Source organism: Heptranchias perlo, chromosome 32 (genome assembly GCF_035084215.1).
Source record: "Heptranchias perlo isolate sHepPer1 chromosome 32, sHepPer1.hap1, whole genome shotgun sequence".
Lineage (NCBI taxonomy): Eukaryota > Metazoa > Chordata > Chondrichthyes > Hexanchiformes > Hexanchidae > Heptranchias > Heptranchias perlo.
Window position 1 is genome coordinate 34,918,288 of NC_090356.1, and position 24,798 is coordinate 34,943,085.

The 24,798-nt window shown below is 44.8% G+C and overlaps 1 protein-coding gene across 1 annotated transcript in view; it reads left to right on the forward strand.

The window, feature by feature from the left end:
- LOC137301220 (ephrin type-B receptor 2) overlaps nt 1-24,798 on the forward strand; it is a 1,084,770-nt gene that overhangs the window by 979,885 nt on the left and 80,087 nt on the right. The window contains exon 12 of the mRNA XM_067970697.1: nt 19,097-19,312. Coding sequence (XP_067826798.1) covers nt 19,097-19,312 — 216 coding nt within the window. The remainder of the gene's footprint in view (nt 1-19,096; nt 19,313-24,798) is intronic.

Sequence of the window (24,798 nt, forward strand, 5' to 3'; positions counted from 1 at the left end):
AGCTCGTTGTTTGCAGCGTGTGAGCTGACTGTTTGCAGTGTGTGAGCTCATTGTTTGAAGCATGTGAGCTCGTTGTTTGCAGTGTGTGAGCTCACTGTTTGCAGTGTGTGAGCTCATTGTTTGCAGTGTTTGAATTTGTTGCTTGTCGCCTGTCTGCACACTGTTTATCGAATCATAAAATCATAGACATATGTCAGGTTGATAATACCAGTGAGACCCAGGTTGAATATAGAAAGTTCAGAGGGGAAGTGAAAAAGGAAATCAGAGGGGCAAAGTGAGAGTCAGAGAATAGACTGGCGGACAACATAAAAGGGAATCTAAAATACTTCTTTTGCCATGTAAACAGTAAACAGATCGTAAGAGGAAGGGTCGGCTGATTAGGGACCATGAAGGAGATCTACTCATGGAATCAGAGGGCATGGCCGAGGTACTAAATGAGTACTTTGCATCTGTCCTTACCAAGGGAGAAGATGCTGCCACAGTCTCAGTAAAGGAAGATATAGTTGAGATATTGAATCGGCTAAAAATTGATAAAGAAGAGGTACTTGAAAGGCTATCTGTACTGAAAGTTGATAAGTCACCTGGACCAGATGGGATGCATCCGAGGTTGCTGAGGGAAGTTAGGGTGGAAATTGCGAAGGTACTGGCCATAATCCTCCAAACATCCATAGATACAGGGGTGGTGCCAGAGAACTGGAGAATTGCAAATGTTACACCCTTGTTCAAAAATGGGTGTAAGGATAAACCCAGCAACTACAGGCCAGTCAGTTTAACCTCAGTGGTGGGGAAACTTTTAGAAACGATAATCCGGGACAGAATTAACAGTCACTTGGACAAGTGTGGATCGATTAGCGAAAGCTAGTACGGATTTGTTAAAAGCAAATCGTGTTTAACTAACCTGATAGAGTTTTTTAATGAGGTAACAGAGAGGGTAGATGAGGGCAATGCAGTTGATGTGGTGTATATGGACTTTCAAAAGGCGTTTGATAAAGTGCCGCATGGTAGCCTTATCATCAAGATTGCGGCCCATGGAATAAAGGGGGTAATAGCAACATGGGTACAGAATTGGCTAAGTGACAGGAAACAGAGAGTAGTGGTGAACGGTTGTTTTTCGGACTGGAGGGAGGTGTACAGTGGTGTTCCCCAGGGGTCAGTGCTGGGACCACTGCTTTTTTGATATATATTAATGACTTGGACTTGGATGTACAGGGCACAATTTCAAACTTTGCAGATGACTCAAAACTTGAAAGGGTAGTAATCAGTGAGGAGGATAGTGATAAACTTCAAGAGGATATAGACAGGCTGGTGGCATAGGCGGACACGTGGCAGATGAAATTTAATGCAGAAAAATGTGAAGTGATACATTTTGGTAGGAAGAACGAGGAGAGACAATATAAACTGGAGGGCACAACTCTAAAAGGAGTACAGGAACAGAGAGATCTGGGGGTGTATGTGCACAAATCATTGAAGGTGGCAGGGCAGGTTGAGAAAGTCGTTAAAAAAGCATACAGGATCCTGGGCTTTATAAATAGAGGCATGGAGTACAAAAGTATGGAAGTCATGATGAACTTTTATAAAACACTGCTTCAGCCACAACTGGAGTATTGTGTCCAGTTCCGGGCACCGCACTTTAGGAAAGGTATGAAGGCCTGAGAGAAGGTGCAGAAGAGATTTACTAAAATGATTCCAGGGATGAGGGACTTTAGTTACGTTGTTAGACTGGAGAAGCTGGGGTTCTATCGAGCTCATTGTTTGCAGTAAATGAGCTCATTGTTTGCAGTGTGTGATGTCATTGTTTGCAGTGTGTGAGCTCGTTTTTTGCAGTCTGTGAGCTCGTTTGCAGTGTGTGAACTCGTTGTTTACAGTGTTTGAGTACAGTGTGTGCAGTGTGAGCTCAGTGTTTTCAGTGTGTGTGCTCACTCTTGTCAGTGTGTGAACTTATCATTTCCAGCTCGTGAGCTGGTTTTCGTAGAGTTTGACCTTTTGGTTCACCATAAATTTTCAGTCTATGATATCACTGTATGCAATGTGTCAGCTCATGGTTTCTAATTTGTGAGCTCACTGTTTGCATTGTGTGATCTCGTTGTTTGCAGTGTGTGAGACCATTGTTTGCATTATGTGAGCTTATTGTTTGCACACTGTGAGCTTGTTGTTTCGAGTGTGTGAGTTTGTTGTTTGCAGTGTGTGAGCTCGTTGTTTGCACAGTGCGAGCTCAATGTTCACAATTTGTGAGCTCACTGATGCATTGTGTGAGCTTATTGTTTCAGTATGTGAGCTCTTTGTTTGCAATGAGCAAGCTCCTTGTTTGCAGTGTGTGAGCTCATTGTTTACAGTTTGTGAGCTCGCTGTTTGTGAGCTCATTGTTTGCAGTGTGTGAGCTTGTTGTTTGCAATGAGTGAGAGTAATACCTCCAATGTTTGAGATCACTGTTTGCAGTTTGTGAGCTGATGGTTTCCAGTGTGTGTGATCTCAATGGTTGAAGTGTGTGAGCTCATTGTTTGCAGCCTCTGAGCTCGTGGTTTGCAGTGTGTGAGCTCATGGTTCGCCTTGAGTGTGCTCACTCTTTGCAGTGTGTGAGCTCATTGTTTGCAGTGTGTGAGCTGTTTGTTTGTAGTGTGTGAGCTGTTTGTTTGCAGTGTGTGAGCTGTTTGTTTGCAGTGTGTGAGCTGTTTGTTTGCAGTGTGTGAGCTGTTTGTTTGCAGTGTGTGAGCTCATTGTTTAAGAACATAAGAAATAGGAGCAGGAGTAGGCCAATCGGCCCCTCGAGCCTGCTCCGCCATTCAATAAGATCATGGCTGATCTGAACCTAACCTCAAATCTAAATTCATGTCCAATTTCCTGCCCGCTCCCCGTAACCCCTAATTCCCTTTACTTCTAGGAAACTGTCTATTTCTGTTTTAAATTTATTTAATGATGAAGCTTCCACAGCTTCCTGGGGCAGCAAATTCCACAGATCTACTACCCTCTGAGTGAAGAAGTTTCTCCTCATCTCAGTTTTGAAAGAGCAGCCCCTTATTCTAAGATTATGCCCCCTAGTTCTAGTTTCACCCATTCTTGGAAACATCCTTACCGCATCCACCCGATCAAGCCCCTTCACAATCTTATATGTTTCAATAAGATCGCCTTTCATTCTTCTGAACTCCAATGAGTAGAGTCCCAATCTACTCAACCTCGCCTCATACGTCCGCTCCCTCATCCCCGGGATTAACCGAGTGAACCTTCTTTGTACTGCCTCGAGAGCAAGTATGTCTTTTCTTAAGTATGGAGACCAAAACTGTATGCAGTATTCCAGGTGCGGTCTCACCAATACCTTATATAACTGCAGCAATACCTCCCTGTTTTTATATTCTATCCCCCTAGCAATAAAAGCCAACATTCCGTTGGCCTTCTTGATCACCTGCTGCACCTGCATACCAACTTTTTGATTTTCTTGCACTAGGACCGCCAGATCCCTTTGTACTGCAGTACTTTCCAGTGTCTCCTTAATAACAGACTCCAAAATTTTACCCAACACAGATGTTAGGCTGACTGGTCTATAGTTTCCAGCCTTCTGCCTACTACCCTTTTTAAATAAGGGTGTTACATTAGCAGTTTTCCAATCTGCCGGGACCTTTGCCGAGTCCAGAGAATTTTGGAAAATTATTACCAAAGCATCCACAATCCCTACTGCCACTTCCCTCAAGACCCCAGGATGTAAGCCATCAGGTCTAGGGGATTTATCCGCCTTGAGTCCCATTAATTTACTGAGTACCAATTCCTTAGAGATTTTAATCGTACTCAGCTCCTCCCCCCATAGAGCCCCCTTTTTGTCCAGTGTTGGGATATTCTTTGTGACCTCTACCATAAAGACTGAAACAAAATATTTGTTCAGCATTTTTGCCATCTCCATGTTTCCCACCATTAATTTCCCGGTCTCATCCTCTAAGGGACCTACATTTGCCATAGCCACCCTTTTTCTTTTTATATAACTGTCGAAACTCTTGCTATCTGTTTTTATATTTTTTGCTAATTTATTTTCATAATCTGTCTTCCCTTTCTTAATCAATCCTTTAGTTACTTTTTGCTGTCTTTTGAAGACTTCCCAATCTTCTATCCTCCCACTAAGTTTGGCTACCTTATAGGTCCTCGTTTTTAGTCGAATACTATCCTTAATTTCTTTACTTAGCCACGGATGGCTGTCATTTCTATCAGGCCCCTTTTTCCTCAGTGGAATATATATTTTTTGAAAGTTGCAAAATAACTCCTTAAATGAACACCACTGCTCATGTACCGTCCTACCCTTTAATGTATTTTCCCAGTCCACTCCAATCAACTCCGCTCTCATACCATCATAGTCTCCTTTATTCAAGATCAGTACGCTTGTTTGAGAACCAACCTTCTCACCCTCTAATTGGATATGGAATGTAACCATGTTATGGTCACTCATTCCAAGGGGATCCTTAACTAGGACATTATTAATTAATCCTGGCTCATTACACCGGACCAGGTCCAAGGTTGCTTGCCCCCTTGTAGGATCAGTTACATACTGCTCAAGAAATCCATCCCTAATACACTCAATAAACTCTTCCTCAAGGCTGCCCTGCCCAGTTTGATTTGTCCAGTCAATATGATAGTTAAAATCCCCCATAATTATAGCTGTTCCCTTATTACATGCCCCGACTATTTCCTGATTAATACTTCTTCCAGCAGAGTTGCAAATATTAGGAGGCCTATATACTACGCCCACTAGTGTTTTTTCCCCTTATTATTCCTTATCTCTACCCAAACTGTTTCATTATCCTGATCCTTTGTCCCAATATCATTTATCTGTATTACAGTGATTCCTTCCTTTATTAACATAGCCACCCCACCTCCCCTTCCTTCCTGCCTGTCCTTCCTGATTGTTAAATACCCTGGCATATTTAATTCCCAGTCGTTGTCACCCTGCAGCCATGTTTCTGTTATGGCCACAAGATCATACCCATACGTAGTTATTTGTGCCATTAACTCATCCATTTTGTTATGAATGCTAAGTTTTTTCAGATAAAGAACTTTCAAATATGTTTTGTGACACTTAGTTCCTGCTTTTTCCTTTTTTAACACTTTACCCTTTACTCCATACCTTCTGTCCCTTCCTGACACGCTTTCCTCTGTCTCCCTGCTCAGGTTCCCAACCCCCTGCCACAGCTTTGATGCTGGGTTAATCGCCTTACGCCTTCTAGTTTTTATTTTATCTGTCATGCCTAAAGTACACTTTCTTTCCGCTGCTCTACACTTTCCCTTTCACTTGTTCTTGAACAACTGTTTGTACTATTTGTATTGTAGATTTCCCCTGGGTCTTCCCCTCTCTTGCTGCTCTCAACTTTATTCCCTTCTGACTCCCCGCTCAGGTTCCCATCTCCCTGCCACTCTAGTTTAAACCTTCCCCAACAGCACTAGCAAACACCCCCGCGAGGACATTGGTCCCGGTCCTGCTCGGGTGTAACCCGTCACGCTTGTGCAGGTCCCACCTTCCCCAGAACCGGTCCCAATGTCCCAGGAATCTAAAACCCTCCCTCCTACACCATCCCTGCAGCCACGCATTCATCCTGTCTATTCTCCTGTTCCTATACTCACTAGCACGTGGCACCGGTAGTAATCCTGAGATCACTACCTTTGAAGTCCTGCTTTTTAATTTATCTCCTAACTCCTTAAATTCACCTTGCAGGACCCCATCGCTTTTTTTACCTGTCGTTGGTACCAATATGGACCACGACTACTGGCTGTTCACCCTCCCCCTCCTGAATGCCCTGCAGCCGCTCCGTGACATCCTTGACCCTAGCACCAGGGAGGTAACATACCATCCTGGAGTCACGTTTGCGGCCCCAGAAACGCCTATCTGTTCCCCTTACAATTGAATCCCCTATCACTATAGCCCTGCCACTCTTCTTCCTCCCCTCCTGTGCAGCAGAGCCACCCATGTTGCCCCGAACCTGGCTCTTGCTGCTTTCCCCCGATAAGCCATCTCCCCCAACAGTATCTAAAGCAGAATATCTGTTTGAGAGGGAGATGTCCCCAGGGGACTCCTGCTCGACCTGCCTAGTCCTTTTACTCTGCCTGGCGGTCACCCATTTCCTTTCTGCCTGCGTAATCTTTATCTGCGGTATGACCACCTCACTGAACGTGCTATCCACGATAGTCTCAGCATCATGGATACTCCACAGTGAACCCACCCGCAGCTCCAGCTCTGAAAAACGGTTAGCCAGTAGCTGCAGCTGGACACATTTCCTGCACACATGGTCGTCAGGGTCACCGGTCGTGTCCATGACTTCCCACATAGTGCAGGAGGAGCATATTACGGGTGCGAGCTGTGCTGCCATGACTTGCCGTAGACTCTCAGACTCTCATCCCGCTCTAGGTCTCTCCTTTTATCCTGTGCTCACCTCTCGGACTCTCCTACCTCACCTGTGACGTCACACAGTAGTTGTCTCTTGTTGCAGGTCTGCTGCTGCTTTTATTCCCCAATCTCAGTCCTCTACTCTCAGGTCCACTGCCGCTCTGGGGAAAAAGTTAGGAAAAGCAAGGCAAAGCAGCACCTCCTTCCCCCACTTCACCGAACTCCCACACGTACTAAACTCTCCTTCACACTGTGTTGTTTGCACACCTTGCTGTTCGCACTGACAGGCCCCTGTATTTCTACAGTTTGTGACTCAGATGAGTCAGGCCTGCCCCACCTTCAAGTACCAGTTTAATCTCGCTAACCAATTAACTTACAACAGCAGCTCTCTCTGCTGAAGCCTGACAGAAACTTAAAAATTTAAACTTTAAAATTGAACTTAAACAGTTGAAAGCAATATGCACTGGATTTTTAAAGACATTAACCCTTAAACTCCCACACATACCAAACTCTCCTTCACACTGTGTTGTCCGCACACCGTTTGTTTGCAGTGTGTGAGGTCATTGTTTGCTGTCTGGGCATTTGTTATTTGCAGTGTGTGAGCTCATTGTGTGCAAAGTGTGAGCTCGTTGTTTGCATTGTGTGAGCTCGATGTTTGCAGTGTGTGAGTTCGTCGTTTGCATTGTGTGAGCTCGATGTTTGCAGTGTGTGAGCTCGTTGTTTGCAGTGTGTGAGCTCATTGTGCGCAGTATGTGAGCTCATTGTGCGCAGTGTGTGAGCTCGTTGTTTGCAGTGTGTGAGCTCATTGTTTGCAGTGTGTGAGCTCATTGTGCGCAGTGTGTGAGCTCGTTGTTTGCAGTGTGTGAGCTCATTGTTTGCAGTGTGTGAGCTCGTTGTTTGCAGTGTGTGAGCTCATTGTGCGCAGTGTGTGAGCTCGTTGTTTGCAGTGTGTGAGCTCGTTGTGTGCAAAGTGTGAGCTCGTTGTTTGCATTGTGTGAGCTCGATGTTTGCAGTGTGTGAGTTCGTCATTTGCATTGTGTGAGCTCGATGTTTGCAGTGTGTGAGCTCGTTGTTTGCAGTGTGTGAGCTCATTGTGCGCAGTATGTGAGCTCATTGTGCGCAGTGTGTGAGCTCGTTGTTTGCAGTGTGTGAGCTCGTTGTTTGCAGTGTGTGAGCTCATTGTGCGCAGTGTGTGAGCTCGTTGTTTGCAGTGTGTGAGCTCATTGTTTGCAGTGTGTGAGCTCGTTGTTTGCAGTGTGTGAGCTCGTTGTTTGCAGTGTGTGAGCTCATTGTGCGCAGTGTGTGAGCTCGTTGTTTGCAGCATGCAAGATCAATATTTACAGTATGTGAGATCACTGTTTCCAGTGTGTGTGATCTCAATGCTTGCAATGTGTGAGCTTGCTGTTTGCACTATGGGAGCGCATTGTTTGTAATGTGTGAGCTGTTTGTTTTCAGTGTGTGAGCTCAATATTTGCAGTGTGAGTACAATGTCTGCAGTGTGAGCTCATTGTTTGCAGAGTGTGAGCTCATTGTTTGCAGTGTGTGAGCTCAATGTTTATAGTGTGTGAGCTCGTTTATTGCAGTCTTTAAGTTCTCTGTTGTTTGTGAACTCATTGTTTGCAGTGTGTGAGCTGATTCTTTGCAGTGTGTGGGCTGATTGTTTGCAGTGTGTGAGCTGATTGTTTGCAGTGTGTGAGCTCATTGTTTGCAGTGTGTGAGCTCGTTGTTTGAAGTGTGTGAGCTCACTGTTTGCAATGTGTGAGCTCATTGTTTGCAGTGTGTGAGCTCGTTGTTTGCAGTGTGTGAGCTCGTTGTTTGCAGTGTGTGAGCTCGTTGTTTGCAGTGTGTGAGCTCACTGTTTGCAATGTGTGAGTACAATCTTTGCAGCCTGAGGTCAAAGTTTGTAATATGTGAGCACACTCTTGCAGTGTGTGAACCTAATATTTGCAGTTTGTGCGCTTGTTGTTCCCGATGTGTGAGCTCATAGTTCGCCGTATGTGAGCTCACACTTTGCAGTCTGTGATATCACTGTTTCAGTGTGTGAGCTCATTGCTTGCAGTGTGCGAACTCGTTGCTTGCAGTGTGAGCTCATTGCTTGCAGTGTGAGAGCTCACTGTTTGCAGTGTGTGAGCTCATTGTTTGCAGTGTGTGAGCTGATTTTTTGCAGTTTGTGAGCTCGTTGTTTGCAGTGTGTGAGCTCATTGCTTGCAGTGTGTGAGCTCATTGTTTGAAATCTGTGAGGTCCATTTTTGCAGTTTGTGGGATCATTGTTTGCAGTGTGTGAGCTCATTGTTTGCAGTGTGTGAGCTCATTGTATGCAGTGTGTGAGCTCGTTGTTTGCAGTGTGTGAGCTCGTTGTTTGCAGTGTGTGAGCTCATTGTTTGCAGTGTGTGAGCTCGTTGTTTGCAGTGTGTGAGCTCACTGTTTGCAGTGTGTGAGCTCATTGTTTGCAATGTGTGAGCTCATTGTTGGCAGTGTGTGAGATCGTTGTTTGCAGTCTGTGAGTTCACTATTTGCAATGTGTGAGTACAATCTTTGCAGCCTGAGGTCAATGTTTGTAATGTGTGAGCTCACTCTTGGCAGTGTGTGAACCTAATATTTGCAGCTTGTGAGCTCATTGTTCGCAGTGTGTGAGCTCACACTTTGCTGTCTGTGCTAGGAACATAGGAACATAGTGTGTGAGCTCGTTTATTGCAGTCTTTAAGTTCTCTGTTGTTTGTGAACTCATTGTTTGCAGTGTGTGAGCTGATTCTTTGCAGTGTGTGGGCTGATTGTTTGCAGTGTGTGAGCTGATTGTTTGCAGTGTGTGAGCTCATTGTTTGCAGTGTGTGAGCTCATTGTCTGCAGTGTGTGAGCTTGTTGTTTGCAGAGTGTGAGCTCGATACTGCAGTGTGTGAGCTCGTTGTTTGCAGTGTGTGAGCTCGTTTGTTTGAAGTGTGTGAGCTCACTGTTTGCAATGTGTGAGCTCATTGTTTGCAGTGTGTGAGCTCGTTGTTTGCAGGAACGGGAGTAGGCCATTCAGCCCCTCATGCCTGCTCCGCCATTTGATAAGATTGTGGCTGATCTGTGATCTAATTCCATATACCTGCCTTTGGCCCATATCCCTTAATACCTTTGGTTGCCAAAAAGCTATCTATCTCAGATTTAAATTTAGCAATTGAGCTAGTATCTTGGCAGTGTGTGAACCTAATATTTGCAGCTTGTGAGCTCATTGTTCGCAGTGTGTGAGCTCGTTGTTTGCAGTGTGTAAGCATACTGTTCTGCAATGTGTGAGCTCAATATTTGCAGTGAGTACAATGTCTGCAGTGTGAGCTCATTGTTTGCAGGAGTGAGATTAGAAAACATTTCCACACACAAAGAGTGGTAGAAGTTTGGAACTCTGAACGTGAGCTCGTTTTTTGCCGTGTGTGAACTCATTCTATGCAGAGTGTGAGCTGACTGCATTATAGGAACATAGGAACATAGGAACAGGAGTAGGCCATTCAGCCGCTCGTGCCTGCTCCGCCATTTGATAAGATCATGGTTGATCTGTGAATTAACTCCATATATCTGTCTTTGGCCCATATCCCTTAATACATTTGGTTGCCAAAAAGCTATCTATCTCAGATTTAAATTTAACAATTGAGCTAGTATCAATTGCCGTTTGCGGAAGAGAGTTCCAAACTTCTACCACCCTTTGTGTGTGGAAATGTTTTCTAATCTCACTCCTGAAAGGTCTGGCTCCAATTTTTGGACTGTGCCCCCTACTCCTAGAATCCCTAACCAGCGGAAATAGTTTCTCTCTATCCACCCTATCTGTTCCCCTTAATATCTTATAAACTTCGATCAGATCACCCCTTAACCTTCGAAACTCCAGAGAATACAACCCCAATTTGTGTAATCTCTCCTCGTAACTTAACCCTTGAAGTCCGGGTATCACTCCCTCCAAGGCCAATATGTCCTTCCGAAGGTGCGGTGCCCAGAACTGCTCACAGTACTCCAGGTGCGGTCTAACCAGGGTTTTTTTTATAGCTGCAGCATAACTTCTGCTCCCATTCCATTAGCCTTACTGATTATTTTCCGCACCTGTTCATGACACTTCAATGATCTATGTACCTGAACCCCTAAGTCCCTTTGGACATCCACTGTTTTTAACTTTTTACCATTTAGAAAGTACCCTGTTCTATCCTTTTTTGATCCAAAGTGGATGACCTCACATTTGTCTACATTGAATTCCATTTGCCACAGTTTTGCCCATTCACCGAATCTATCAATATCGCTTTGTAATTTTATGTTTTCATCTACACTGCTTACAATGCCACCAATCTTTGTGTCATCGGCAAACTTAGATGGATTAATTGTTTGCAATATGTGATCTTGTTGTTTGTATTGTGAGATCTCATTATTTGTTGTGTGTAAGCTCGCTGTTTGCAGTGTGTGAGTTCATTATTTGCGATGTGTGAGTACAATCTTTACAGCCTGAGGTCAATGTTTGTAATGTTTGAGCTCACTCTTGGCAGTGTGTGAACCCAATATTTGCAGCTTGTGAGCTCATTGTTCACAGTGTGTGAGCTCACACTTTGCAGTCTGTGCTATCACTGCTAGCAGTGTGTGAGCTCATTGCTTGCAGTGTATGATCTCTTTGTTTGCAGTGTGTGAGCTCGATGTTTGCAGAGGGCAAACTCTCTGTTTGCATTATGTAAGCTTCTTGCTTGCAGTCTTTGAGCTTGTTGTTTGCAGTATGTGAGCTCGTTGTTTGCTGTGTGTGAGCTCATTGTTTGCAGTGTGTGAGCTCGTTGTTTGCTGTGTGTGAGCTCATTGTTTGCAGTGTGTGAGCTCATTGTTTGCAGTGTGTGAGCTCGTTGTTTGCTGTGTGTGAGCTCATTGTTTGCAGTGTGTGAGCTCATTGTTTGCAGTGTGTGAGCTCATTGTTTGCTGTGTGTGAGCTCATTGTTTGCAGTGTGTGAGCTCATTGTTTGCAGTGTGTGAGCTCATTGTTTGCGGTGTGTGAGCTCGTTGTTTACAGTGTGTGAGCCCATTGTTTGTTGAGTGTGAGTTCTTTGTTTGCAGTGTGTGAGCTTGTTGTTGAGTGTGAGTTTGTTGTTTACAGGGTGTGAGCTTGTTGTTGAGTGTGAGTTTGTTGTTTTCAGGGTGTGAGCTTGTTGTTGAGTGTGAGTTTGTTGTTTACAGGGTGTGAGCTTGTTGTTGAGTGTGAGTTTGTTGTTTACAGGGTGTGAGCTTGTTGTTGAGTGTGAGTTCATTGTTTGTTGAGTGTGAGTTCATTGTTTGTAGTGTGTTGCAAAGTTTGGGAATGGGGGAGGAAAGGCTGTCCGGAGGGGTCAAAGGGATCGGGAAAGAGGAGGTGATCGTGAGGGTGTGATTGGGAGTAGGTCATTGGGAGGGGACAGGAAATCATGAGGGCTCAGTGAATCGGGAGGGGGAGTGGATCTTGAGGGGGTGGGGTTCGGATGGGGAAGGCGATCTGAATTGAGGAAGGTGATCATGAGGGAAAAAGTGATCTGGAGAGAGGGAGGGCATCGGGAGGGAGAAGATGATTCGGGAGGGGGGAAGACATAATAGACTTGTAGGCAAAGTTAAAGCCCATGGGATTAAAGGGACAATGGCAGCCTGGAAACAAAATTGGCCAAGGGTCAGAAAGCAGAGAATAGTTGTGAATGGATGTTTTTCAGACTGGAGGGAAGTATACAGTGGTGTTCCCCAGGGTCAGTATAAGGAGCCCGGCTCTTTTTTGGTTTATATTACTGACCTGGGCTTAGGTATAGAGAGTACAACTTCAAACTTTCCAGATGACAGGAAACTCGGAAATGCAGTAAACAATGTGAAGGATAGTAACAGACTTCAGGAGCACATAGACAGACTGATGAAATGGACAGACACATGGCAGATGAAATTTAATGCAGCAAAGTGTCAAGTGATACATTTTGGTAGGAAGAATGAGGAGAGGCAACATAAACTAAATGGTACAATCTTAGAATGGGTGCAGGAACAGAGAGACCTGGGGGTATATGTACACAAATCTTTAAAGGTGGCAGGACAAGCTCAGAAGGCTGCTAATAAAGGATATGGGATCCTGCGCTTTATTAAAAGAGGCACAGAATACAAAAGCAAGGAAGTTATGCTAAACCCTTTATAAAACACTGGTTAGGCCTCACCTGGAGTATTGTGTTCAATTCTGGGCACCGCACTTTAAGAAGGTGTTAAGGCCTTAGAGAGGGTGCTGAAGAGATTTACTAGAATGGTGCCAGGGATGAGGGATTTCAGTTACGTGGATAGACTGGAGAAGCTGGGGTTGTTCTCCTTAGATCAGAGAAGGTTAAGAGGAGATTTGATCGAGGTGTTCAAAATCAAGAAGGGTTTTGATAGAGTAAATAAGGAGAAACTGTTCCCAGTGGCAGAAGGGTGGGTAACCAGAGGACACAGATTTAAGGTGATCGGCAAAAGAACCAGAGGCGACATGAGGAAACATTTTTTTACACAGCGAGTTGTAATAATTTGGAATGCACTGCCTGAAAGGGCGGTGGAAGCAGATTCAAAAGGGGAGGGGATCAGATAGGGGAAGTGATCAGGAGGAGCAGTCAGGGGGAGGAGATCAGGAAGGGGGAGCAACCGGAGTGGGGGAGTGATCGGGAGGGCGGAGTGATCGGGGGCAGTGGCATCAGGAAGGAGAACGATCGTGGTGGAGGAGGGATTGGAAGGGGGAGGGGATCTGAAAAGGGAGGGTATCTGGAGGAGGGAGGTGATCTGGAGGGTTTTGCGAGGGGCTGAATGGGAGGGGGCAGAGAATCGGGAGGGAAGGGGATCAGGAGGGGGAAGCAATCGGGAGTAGCAGAGGGATTGTGAGGAGGTGGCAATTGGGAAGGGGTGAGACGATAGGGAGACGGGAACGATTGGGAGAGGGAGTGGAAATAGTGGGAGTGAGACAATCAGGAAGGGGTAGGTGATTAGAATCATAGAATCATCGAAAGTTACAACACAAAAGGAGATCATTCGGCCCATCGTGTCTGTGCCGGTCGAAAAGAGCTATCCAGCTTAATCCCACTTTCCAGCACTTGGTCCTTAGCCCTGTAGGTTACGGCACTTCAAGTGCATAACCAAGTACTTTTTATATGAGTTGAGGGTTTCTGCCTCTACCACCCTTTCAGGCAGTGAGTTCCAGACCCCCACCACCCTCTGGGTGAAAAAATTTCTCATCAGCTCCCCGTGAATCCTTCCACCAATTACTTTAAATTTATGCTCCCTGGTCACTGACCTCTCTGCTAAGGGAAATAGGTCCTTCCTGTCCACTCTATCTAGTCCCCTCATAATTTTATACACCTCAATTAAATCTCCCCTCAGCCTCCTTTGTTCCAAAGAAAACAACCCCAGCCTATCCAATCTGTCATCATAGCTAAAATTCTCCAGCCCTGACAACATCCTCGTAAATCTCCTCTGTACCCTCTCCAGTGCAATCACATCTTTCCTGTAATGTGGTGACCAGATCTTTACCCACTACTTAAGCTGTGGCCTAACTAGTGTTTTATAAAGTTCCAGCATAACCTCCCTCCTCTTATATTCTATGCCTCAGCTAATAAAGGAAAGTATCCCATATGCCTCCTTAACCACCTTATCTACCTGTCCTGCTACCTTCAGGGATCTGTGGACATGCGCTCCAAGGTCCCTCTGTTCCTCTACACCTGTCAGTATCCTCCCATTTATTGTGTACTCCCTTGCCTTGTTTGCCCTCCCCAAATGCATCACCTCACACTTCTCTGGATTGAATTCCATTTGCCATTTTTCTGCCCACCTGACCAGTCCGTTAATATCCTCCTGCAGTCTACAACTTTCCTCCTCACTGACAACCAATTTTTGTATCATCTGCAAACTTCTTAATCATGCCCCCTACATTCAAGTCCAAATCATTAACATATACCACAAAAAACAAGGGACCTAGTACTGAGCCCTGCGGAACTGGAAACAGCCTTCCAGTCACAAAAACACCCGTTAACCATTACCCTTTGCTTCCTGACATTGAGCCAATTTTGGATCCAACTTGCCACTTCCCCTTGGATCCCATGGGCTTGTACTTTTTTGACCAGTCTGCCATGTGGGACCTTGTCAAAAGCCTTGCTAAAATCCATGTAGACCACATCAAACGCATTACCCTCATCGACCTTCCTTGTTACCTCCTCAAAAAATGCAATCAAGTTAGTCAGAAACGACCTTCCCTTAAGATATCCGTGCTGACAATCCTTGATTGACCCGTGCCTTTTTAAATGACAATTCATGCTGCCCCTCAGAATTGATTCCAATCATTTACCCATCACTGACTAAACTGACTTCCCTATAATTACTTAGTCTACCTCTTTCTCCCTTTTTAAACAATGGTACAACGTTAGCAGTCCTCCAATCCTCCGGCACCACGCCTGTATCCAGTGAGGATTGGAAAATGATGGTCAGAGCCTCCGCTATTTCCTCCCTTGCTTCTCTTAACAGCCTGGGATACATTTCATCCTGGCCTGGCGATTTATCTACTTAATACTTCCTCTCTCACTATGTTTATGTTTATGGGGGGAGGGGGGCAAGGGGATTGGGATGGGAGGGATTTGGGATGGAGACGATTGGCGAGGGGGCATCAATCAGGTTGGGGGGAAAGTGATCGGGAGGGGGGAGCGATAGGGAGGTTGGATCGATCAGGAGGGGGACCGATTGTGAGCCAGGGAATTGGAAGGGGGCAGAGATCAGAATGGATAGAGGATCATTGAGGAGGCAGTGATAAGGGGGGCTGAGCGATGGAGTGGTCTGAGCAGTGGCCAGCAATTGTCTTCGGGACTGTGCCTGTCCAATTTAGTCTCAAACCCCAGGTTTTTCCCCGTAGCCCTGGAAATTCGTCCTTTTCAAGTACGTATCCAATTGCCTTTTGGAAGTTCCTGTGGAATCTGATTCTACCACCCTTTCAGTGTGTTCCAGATCTTGACCGCTCTCCGTGTGAATAAAGTCCTCCTCATTTCCCCCGTAGTTCTTTTCCCAATTATTTTAAATCTATGACCTTTGGCTACCGACCATTTGCCAGAGGAAACATGTTTCTCCCAACTTGCTCTATCAAATCGACTCATAACTTTGAATACCCCTCTTAGGTCTCCTAACCAACTTTGCTCGAAGGAAAACAACCCCAGTTTCTTCAATCACTCTACATAACTGAAGTCCCCCATGCCTGATATCATCCTGATAAATCTCCAGTGTACCCTCTCCAAGGCCTTGACATCCTTCCTAAAGTTTGGTGCCCAGAATTGTACTCAATACTCCAGCTGAAGCCTAACCAGTGATTTCTAAATGTTTAGCATGACTTCCTTCTTTTTGTATTCAATGCCCCTATTTACAAAGCCAAGTATTCCATACAATTTCTTAACCATGTTATCAACTTGCCCTGCCACCTTCAAAGATTTGTGAATAATGTTCCCTCTGCTCTTGTGCTCCCATCGAAATCGTACCGTTTAGATTATACTGCCTCTCCATGTTGTTCCTCCCAAAGTGCATCATTTCACACGTACCCTCGCCCATTTCGCTTTCCTGTCCATGTCCTCCTGAAGTCTGCTACTATCCTTCTCACTATTTACTATGTCGCCAAGTTTTGTATCATCCGCAAACTTTGAAATTGTACTCCCTATACCCTTTACATTCAGATAAGTATTTTTAAGAAACTTACCTTGTTGGTGGTGGTCTTTAAGGACCCAGCAAGGCCGCACGTAGCTTTGGTTACCCTGAATGCAGTAGGCCCAGCGCTGGCAGCACTCAGGGCAGCCCAATTTCGAGATGGTGCCCTGAAACAGGCTCCCTACTTGCATATACAAAAGGCCTAACACCTGTTTCAGGCGTTGGCTCAACTGTCCATACTTCAACCTTTATTAATATGGCCAGGGGCACACTGGGTATGGTAGCATATGTTGCTGGACGAGTAATCCAGAGGCCTGGACTAATAATCTGGAGACATGAGTTCTAAATCCCGCCACCGCAGCTTCGGAATTTAAATTCGGTTAATTAAAAATAAAATAAAACCTGAAATAAAAAGTTAGTATCAGTAATGGTGACCAAGAAACTATTGGATTGTCATAAAAACCATCTGGTTCACTAGAATCATAGAATCATAGAATCATAGAAGTTACAACATGGAAACAGGCCCTTCGGCCCAACATGTCCATGTCGCCCAGTTTATACCACTAAGCTAGTCCCAATTGCCTGCACTTGGCCCATATCCCTCGATACCCATCTTCCCCATGTAACTGTCCAAATGCTTTTTGAAAGACAAAATTGTACCCGCCTCTACTACTGCCTCTGGCAGCTCGTTCCAGACTCTCACCACCCTTTGAGTGAAAAAATTGCCCCTCTGGATCCTTTTGTATCTCTCCCCTCTCACCTTAAATCTGTGCCCCCTCGTTATAGACTCCCCTACCTTTGGGAAAAGATTTTGACTATCGACCTTATCTATGCCCCTCATTATTTTATAGACTTCTATAAGATCACCCCTTAACCTCCTACTCTCCAGGGAAAAAAGTCCCAGTCTGTCTAACCTCTCCCTGTAAGTCAAACCATCAAGTCCCGGTAGCATCCTAGTAAATCTTTTCTGCACTCTTTCTCGTTTAATAATATCCTTTCTATAATAGGGTGACCAGAACTGTACACAGTACTCCAAGTGTGGCCTCACCAATGCCCTGTACAACTTCAACAAGACATCCCAACTCCTGCATTCAATGTTCTGACCAATGAAACCAAGCATGCTGAATGCCTTCTTCACCACCCTATCCACCTGTGACTCCACTTTCAAGGAGCTATGAATCTGTACTCCTAGATCTCTTTGTTCTATAACTCTCCCCAATGCCCTACCATTATCGGAGTAGGTCCTGGCCCGATTCGATCTACCAAAATGCATCACCTCACATTTATCTAAATTAAACTCCATCTGCCATTCATCGGCCCACTGGCCCAATTTATCAAGATCCCGTTGCAATCCTAGATAACCTTCTTCACTGTCCACAATGCCACCAATCTTGGTGTCATCTGCAAACTTACTAACCATGCCTCCTAAATTCTCATCCAAATCATTAATATAAATAACAAATAACAGCGGACCCAGCACCGATCCCTGAGGCACACCGCTGGACACAGGCATCCAGTTTGAAAAACAACCCTCGACAACCACCCTCTGTCTTCTGTCGTCAAGCCAATTTTGTATCCAATTGGCTACCTCACCTTGGATCCCATGAGATTTAACCTTATGTAACAACCTACCATGCGGTACCTTGTCAAATGCTTTGCTGAAGTCCATGTAGACCACGTCTACTGCACAGCCCTCATCTATCTTCTTGGTTACCCCTTCAAAAAACTCAATCAAATTCGTGAGACATGATTTTCCTCTCACAAAACCATGCTGACTGTTCCTAATTAGTCCCTGCCTCTCCAAATGCCTGTAGATCCTGTCCCTCAGAATACCCTCTAACAACTTACCCACTACAGATGTCAGGCTCACTGGTCTGTAGTTCCCAGGCTTTTCCCTGCCGCCCTCATATCCTTTAGGGAAGGAAACCTGCTGTCCTTACCCGGTCTGGCCTGTATGTGACTTCAGACCCACAGCAATGTGGTTGATTCTTAATCGCCCTTTGAAATGGCCTAGCAAGCCAGTCAATTGTACCTTCACCACATGGACTGCAGCGGTTCAAGAAGGCGGCTCACCACCATCTTCTCAAGGGCAATTAGGTATGGGCAATAAATGCTAGCCTCGCCAGCGACGTCCACATCCCATGAATGAGTTAAAAAAAAACACATCCAGCATGGAATATACCTGCCACATGGCCCGCCATGTTTTTATCTTAGGCACCCGTTTTATGTTTTCAAAACCAGTGTAGCAGCATTGAATTTCCAGGCCTACGTGCCCTATTGCTGCAGAGCAGTTATCAACAAAGCCAAACGAATGTTGTGACATATTTTTAACTTGGAGGGGCTCATGATTAAACTGTACAGTGCTCTGGTCTGAACGCACCTTAAGTACCGTGTCCAGCTCTGGATGCTGAGAAACAAAGGAGATGTTCAAGTGGTGAGTGTCAGGGGTCGGAGTTATGAAAAAGATTGGAGAGACTGGGACTTTTCTCCTGGAAAGATGGAGGGATTTGATGCACTAGCTGGTATCTCTGACAAGGCTTCATGTGTCAACACTCGATATATTCATTTACTGCATGGAGTAAATTTTGAAGATTTGAATATGTACCTTAATGGTTGTGTTCATTTACCACTGCTGATAAATTAAGGAACAGTTGTTTGAAATATTCATAATGGATCGCTGGTAAATCTGCCACAAAGCTGTTTCCATTGCCTTTGTATTCGCCCCACATCCATTCACTGAGTGTGCTTTAGTGATTTCATCATTTTACTGTGTGCTGAATTTGCTCTCCCACTCATGGGCTTCTCACAGCGATGTCTGGAAAAAATATCAATTCATAGAAACAAAAAAAAATATTGCATTGATTCTTTTTAATAATTTATTTTTCTGCATTGTGAAACTTAAAGTGGCTTAAAACAAAGCTTGTCTTGTTAGATAGTGTTAGTAATGGGCCCACCGAGATTCAGTTATCTAAAACACTTTCCGGAGTAACATTTATTTGGTTTTGAAACAAAAACAGAACGCTGGAAACACCCATCAGGTCTGGCAGATCTGTAAAGAAAAGGAAAATGTTTAGGTTTCTGGTGTAACTCTTCATTGTTTTGTCTTTCCAGAAAAATGATGGACAATTCACAGTTATCCAGCTGGTTGGAATGCTGCGTGGAATTGCTGCCGGGATGAAGTATCTGGCAGACATGAGTTACGTGCACAGAGATCTCGCTGCTCGAAATATCCTTGTCAACAGCAACCTCGTCTGCAAGGTTTCTGACTTTGGTCTGTCCAGGTTCCTAGAGGACGACACGTCAGACCCAACATATACAAGTGCTTTGGTAAAACAAACTACTAAAGTATCCATTGAGCTCGCATTCACCTTCACTTATTAATAACTTTTTTTAGTAAAAACCTGAAGGACCACAAACCAATGAAGTAAAAACATATTGGCCTGGAGTTTCCTGGAAAGTTTCACGTAACTATGGCATAAGAATGACTTTGCGCCACTTTTTCCAAGGAAAAGCAGATGTAGCTGAGTTGCGCTGGTCTTGCGCTGAAACATCGCTACATGCGAATTTCCTCGATTGTTTGCGCCAGTTTTGAGATCTGTTGCACTTATTTGTGTAGCTCCGACCCCAAACATCAGCTCACACAAGTTTTCTGGATTTACATGAATAATTTACTGGTGTAGATTTACATCAAAATATTTAGGCACAGTAAGGGTCGAAGGTTTGTAGCGATTTTCTTTGCAATTTTTCTTACTGAGACCTGCACTAAATCAAAGTGCTGTCAGTTTCAGTGCAGTGAAATGGTTCAGACCCCCTGCCCCACCCCCTCGGGTATAGAAGGAATAAACAGCTGGAGTGGTCTCCCAATGGGAATCTCCCTGTTCTTGCAGGAAATTTCAGTGTAAATTCCCATAGGCAAATTTGGCGCAGAAACCGATGTAAATTTCAGCATCATTTCTGCGTAAATGCGATCCGGGGAATTTGAGGCCATTCTGATTAGGAGAGGTTCTGTTATCAGAATATCTAATTTACAAGTTTCATTTCATTCACTAGCTAATACCTTAAGATCACATTTTAACCATTTTCTTACTGTACGGCACATTCAATAATGAAATTTCCAGGACCTGCTCCCATTTTGTCGATGTTACTTCACTAGAAGTTTAAACAGGTCTTCCGCTGCACTTCTGGTGAGAGCAAGAGCAGGTCCGAAGAATTTCCTGATCAATGTATGTGTTTTCACGCCTGCTTAACCATCTGAGTTTCTGAATCCACTGTAGTACTAAATGGCATAATTTGAAAGGGGGTGGAGGAACAGAGAGACCTGGGGGTTAATATGCACAAACCTTTGAAAGCAGCAGGACAAGTTGATCAGGCTGTTAAAAAGGCATATGTGATCCTGGGCTTTACAAATAGAGGCATAGAGTGTTGGGTTCCTTATGTGGAGGTATTATAGGATATATATCAGTGAAAGTCTGCATGGACTTACTGCAGGAAAATCGTTTTTGACTAACTTGATTTAGTTCTTTGAGCAAATAACGGAGAGGGTTGATGAGGGTAGTACGATTGATGTTGTGTACATGGACTTTCAAAAGGCACTCGATAAAGTACCACATAATAGACTTGTTAGCAAAATTAAAACCATGAGATTAAAGGGACAGTGGCAGCATGGATGCAAAATTGGCTAGAGGACCGAAAACAGAGAGTAGTGGTGAACAGTTGTTTTTCAGACTGAAGGGAAGTATACAGTGGTCAGTATTAGGACTCCTTTAGATATAGATTAATGACATGGACTTGGGTGTAGAGGGTATAATTTCAAAATTGGCAGATGACAGGCAACTCAGAAATGTAGTAAACAATGTGGAGGACATTGACAGACAGGTGAAATGGGCAGACACATGGCAGATGAAATTTAACGCAGAGAAGTGTGAAGTGATACATTTTGGTAGAAAGAAAGGGGAGAGGCAATATAAACCAAATGGTACAATTTTAAAGGGGGTGCAAAAACAGAGAGACCGCAGGTGCAGATAGAATCATAGAAATCATAGAATCATTGAAAGGTTACGGCATGGAAGGAGGCCGTTCGGCCCATCGAGTCTGTGCCGGCTCTATGCAAGAGCAATCCAGCTGGTCCCACTCCCCCGTCCTTTCCCTGTAGCCCTGCAAATTTTTTCCATTCAAGTACTTATCCAGTTCCCTTTTAAAAGCCATGATTGAATCTGCCTCCACCACCCCCTCGGACAGTGCATTCCAGATCCTAACCACTCGCTGTGTAAAAAAGTTTTTCCTCATATCACCTTTGGTTCTTTTGCCAATCACCTTAAATCTATGTCCTCTGGTCCTTGACCCTTCCGCCAATGGGAACAGTTTCTCTCTATCTACTCTGTCTAGACCCTTCATGATTTTGAATACCTCGATCAAATCTCCTCTCAACCTTCTCTGTTCCAAGGAGAACAACCCCAGCTTCTCCAGTCTATCCATGTAATTTATGTCCCTCATCCCAGGAACCATTCTAGTAAATCTCTTCTGCACCCTCTCTAAGGCCTTCACATCCGTCCTAAAGTGCGGTGCCCAGAACTGGACACAATAGCCCAGTTGTGGCCGAACCAGTGTTTTATAAAGGTTCAACATAACCTCCTTGCTTTTGTACTCAATGCCTCTATTTATAAAGCCCAGGACCCCGTATGATTTTTTAACCGCTTTCTCAACCTGCCCTGCCACCTTCAACGATTTGTGCACATATGCCCCAGATCTCTCTGTTCCTGTACCCCATGCCACCAGCTTGTCTATATCCTCTTGAAGTCTATCACTATTCTCCTCACTGTTTACTACGCTTCCAAGTTTTGTGTCATCTGCAAATTTGGAAATTGTGCCCTGTACACCCAAGTCCAAGTCATTAATATATATCAAGAAAGGCAGTGGTCCCAGCACTGACCCCTGGGGAACCCCACCGTACACCTCCCTCCAGTCCGAAAAACAACTATTCACCACTACTCTCTGTTTCCTGTCCCTTAGCCAATTCAGTATCCATGTTGCTACTGCCCCTTTTATTCCATGGGCCGTAATCTTGATGATAAGCCTACAGTCCGGCACTTTATCAAATGCCTTTTGAAAGTCCATATACACCACATCAACTGCTATGCCCTTGTACACAAATTTTTAAAGGTTGCAGGACAAGTTGAGAAGGTTGTTTAAAAAAGTGTATGGGATCCTGGGCTTTATTACTAGAGACACAGAGTAGAAAAGCAAGGAAGTTATTCTAAACCTTTATTTAACACTGGTCAGGGCTCAGCTGGAGCATTGTGTTCAATTCTGGGCACCTCACTTTCGGAAGGATGTGAAGGCCTTGGAGAGGGTGTAGAGGAGATTTACTACAATGGTTTCAGGGATGAGGGACTTCAGTTATGTGGAGAGACTGGAGAAACTGGGATTGTTCTCCTTAGAGCAGAGAAGGTTATGGGGAGATTTGATAGAGGTATTCAAAAGGTGTTGATAGAGAAAATCAGGAGAAACTGTTTGCAGTGGCAGAAGGATCGGTAACCAGAGGACACAGATTTAAGGTGATCGGAACAGAGCCAGAGGGGACATGAGGAAACATTTTTTTCCACAGTGAGTTGTTATGATCTGGAATTCACTGCCTGAAAGGGCGGTGGGAGCAGATTCAATAGTAACTTTCAAAAGGGAATTAGATAAATACTTGAAGGGAAAACATTTACAGGGCTATGGGGAAAGAGCAGGGGAGTGGGACTAATGGGGTAACTCTTTCAAAGTGCTGTCTCAGGCACGAACAGCATCCTCCTGTGCTGTACCTACTGTGATACTATGATCGCCATTGCCCTTATGTGGGGGTAGTAAAGGATATTGTCATATATCCTTATTGCCATTATGTAAAGGATATTGTCAGATTATCAGAAAGGTATATAGTACCTTCAAATGATCTTAAAAAGCATAGAGCATGAGCACAGAGGTTGAGAACGAGATTGAATCTTTAAAGGAGTGAAGCGTGAGCAGAGTGAGGACATTCATCTGTGAATTTGGTGAGTGTGGGAATTAGTTGCAGAGGGGGAAGGAGGTGCAGAGCTGAGTGGAGCATAAAGGGAGCCACACGAGGAATTAAAACATGACAAGGAGGAGCACCGAGGATAAGTCAGCAAGTACGTAGTTCATTGGTTCGTGTTTTTTAATGGTTAGTGTTTTAGCAACAGATTAACAGTAAAGTGCCTTAAAGCTAAACAAAGTTTAAATAACTGTTAGCTAACATGGCAGAACAGCTGGGGCCCTTCGCATGCACATCCTGCACCATGTGGGAACGACACAACATTTTGTGAGTCTTGGAGAACCACATGTGCAGGAAGTGCCGCCAACTGCTCGAGCTCAAGCTCAGAGGGGCGGCTGGCGTCACTACAGTGCATACGGTGAGCTGAGCATGGATAGCACGTTTCAGGGGGTGGTCACCCCGCAGCTACAGAGAGTTCAAATGGAGAGGGAGTGGATGACCACCAGACTGACTAGGAGGAACAGGCAGGCAGTGCAGGAGTCCCCTGGGAGTGTGGCATTCACTAACTGGTATTCAGTGAGGGTGTTGACTTCTCGGGAGAATGCAGTCAGAGCAAATCCATGGCACCATGGGAGAGTCGGCTGCACATGGGGGCAAAGAAATGCAGTGGTTAACGGGGATTCAATGGTTGGGGATAGACAGGCATTTCCGCAATCGCCAATATGACTCCGTATAGTGTGTTGCCTCCCTGGTGCCAGGACATCGCTGAGAGGGTGCAGAACATTTTGAGGAGTCAAGAGGATCAGCCAGAAGTCATGTTCCATTTGGGAACTAATGACATAGGAAGGAAAAGTGCTGAGGTCCTGCAGTCCGAGTTTCAGGAGCTATGGAGGAAGTTAAAAAGCAGGATCTCAAAGGTAGTAATCTCTGGATTACGCCCAGAGCCACACACTAGTGAATATAGGAATAGTAGGATAAGACAGTTTAATGTGTGGCTGCAGCAATGCCACAGGAGGGAGGGCTTCAGATTCCTGGGGCATTGGGACCAGTTCTGGGGCAGGAGGGATCTGTTCAAGATGGACGGATTGCACCTCAACAGAACTTGGACCAATGTCCTCATGGGGAGGTTAACCAGTGCTGTGGGGGAAAGTTTGAACTAATTTGGCAGGGGGATGGGCACCAGGATGAAACATCAGAGAGGAGAAACAAGGTGCACAGAGGACTAGGAGGGACAAGTAGCACTAGAGTAAAGAATAGTTCAGAAATAGAAGGGATCAGACAGGGGGCAAACATGAGGCAATTTATGAGATTGGAGTGCATGTGCGTAAATGCATGTAATATGGTGAATAAGGTTGGTGAGCTGCAGGCTCAAGTCGCCACATGGGACTATGAAATAGTGGCAATAACAGAGACCTAGCTCAAAGAAGGGGAGGATTGGGAACTTAATATTCCTGGCTACAAGGTATTCAGGAAAGATAGGGAGGATAGAAAGTAGGGGGGGTGGTGGGGTGGTGGCAGTATCGATCAAATAAACTACTATAGCACTGGAGAGGGATGATGTAATTGAGGGGTCAAAGACAGAATCTATTTGGTTAGAATTAAGGAACAATAGAGGATATACTATACGCAATACACTACTGGGTTGTATACTATAAGCCACCAAATAGTGGGAAGGAGATAGAGGAGAACATTTGTAGGCAAATTACAGAAAGATGCAAGAACTATAGAGCAGTGATAATGGGGACTTTAATTATCCCAATATAGGCTGAGATAGTAACAGTGTAAAGATCAAAGAGGGGGAGCAATTCCTGAGATGTGTTCA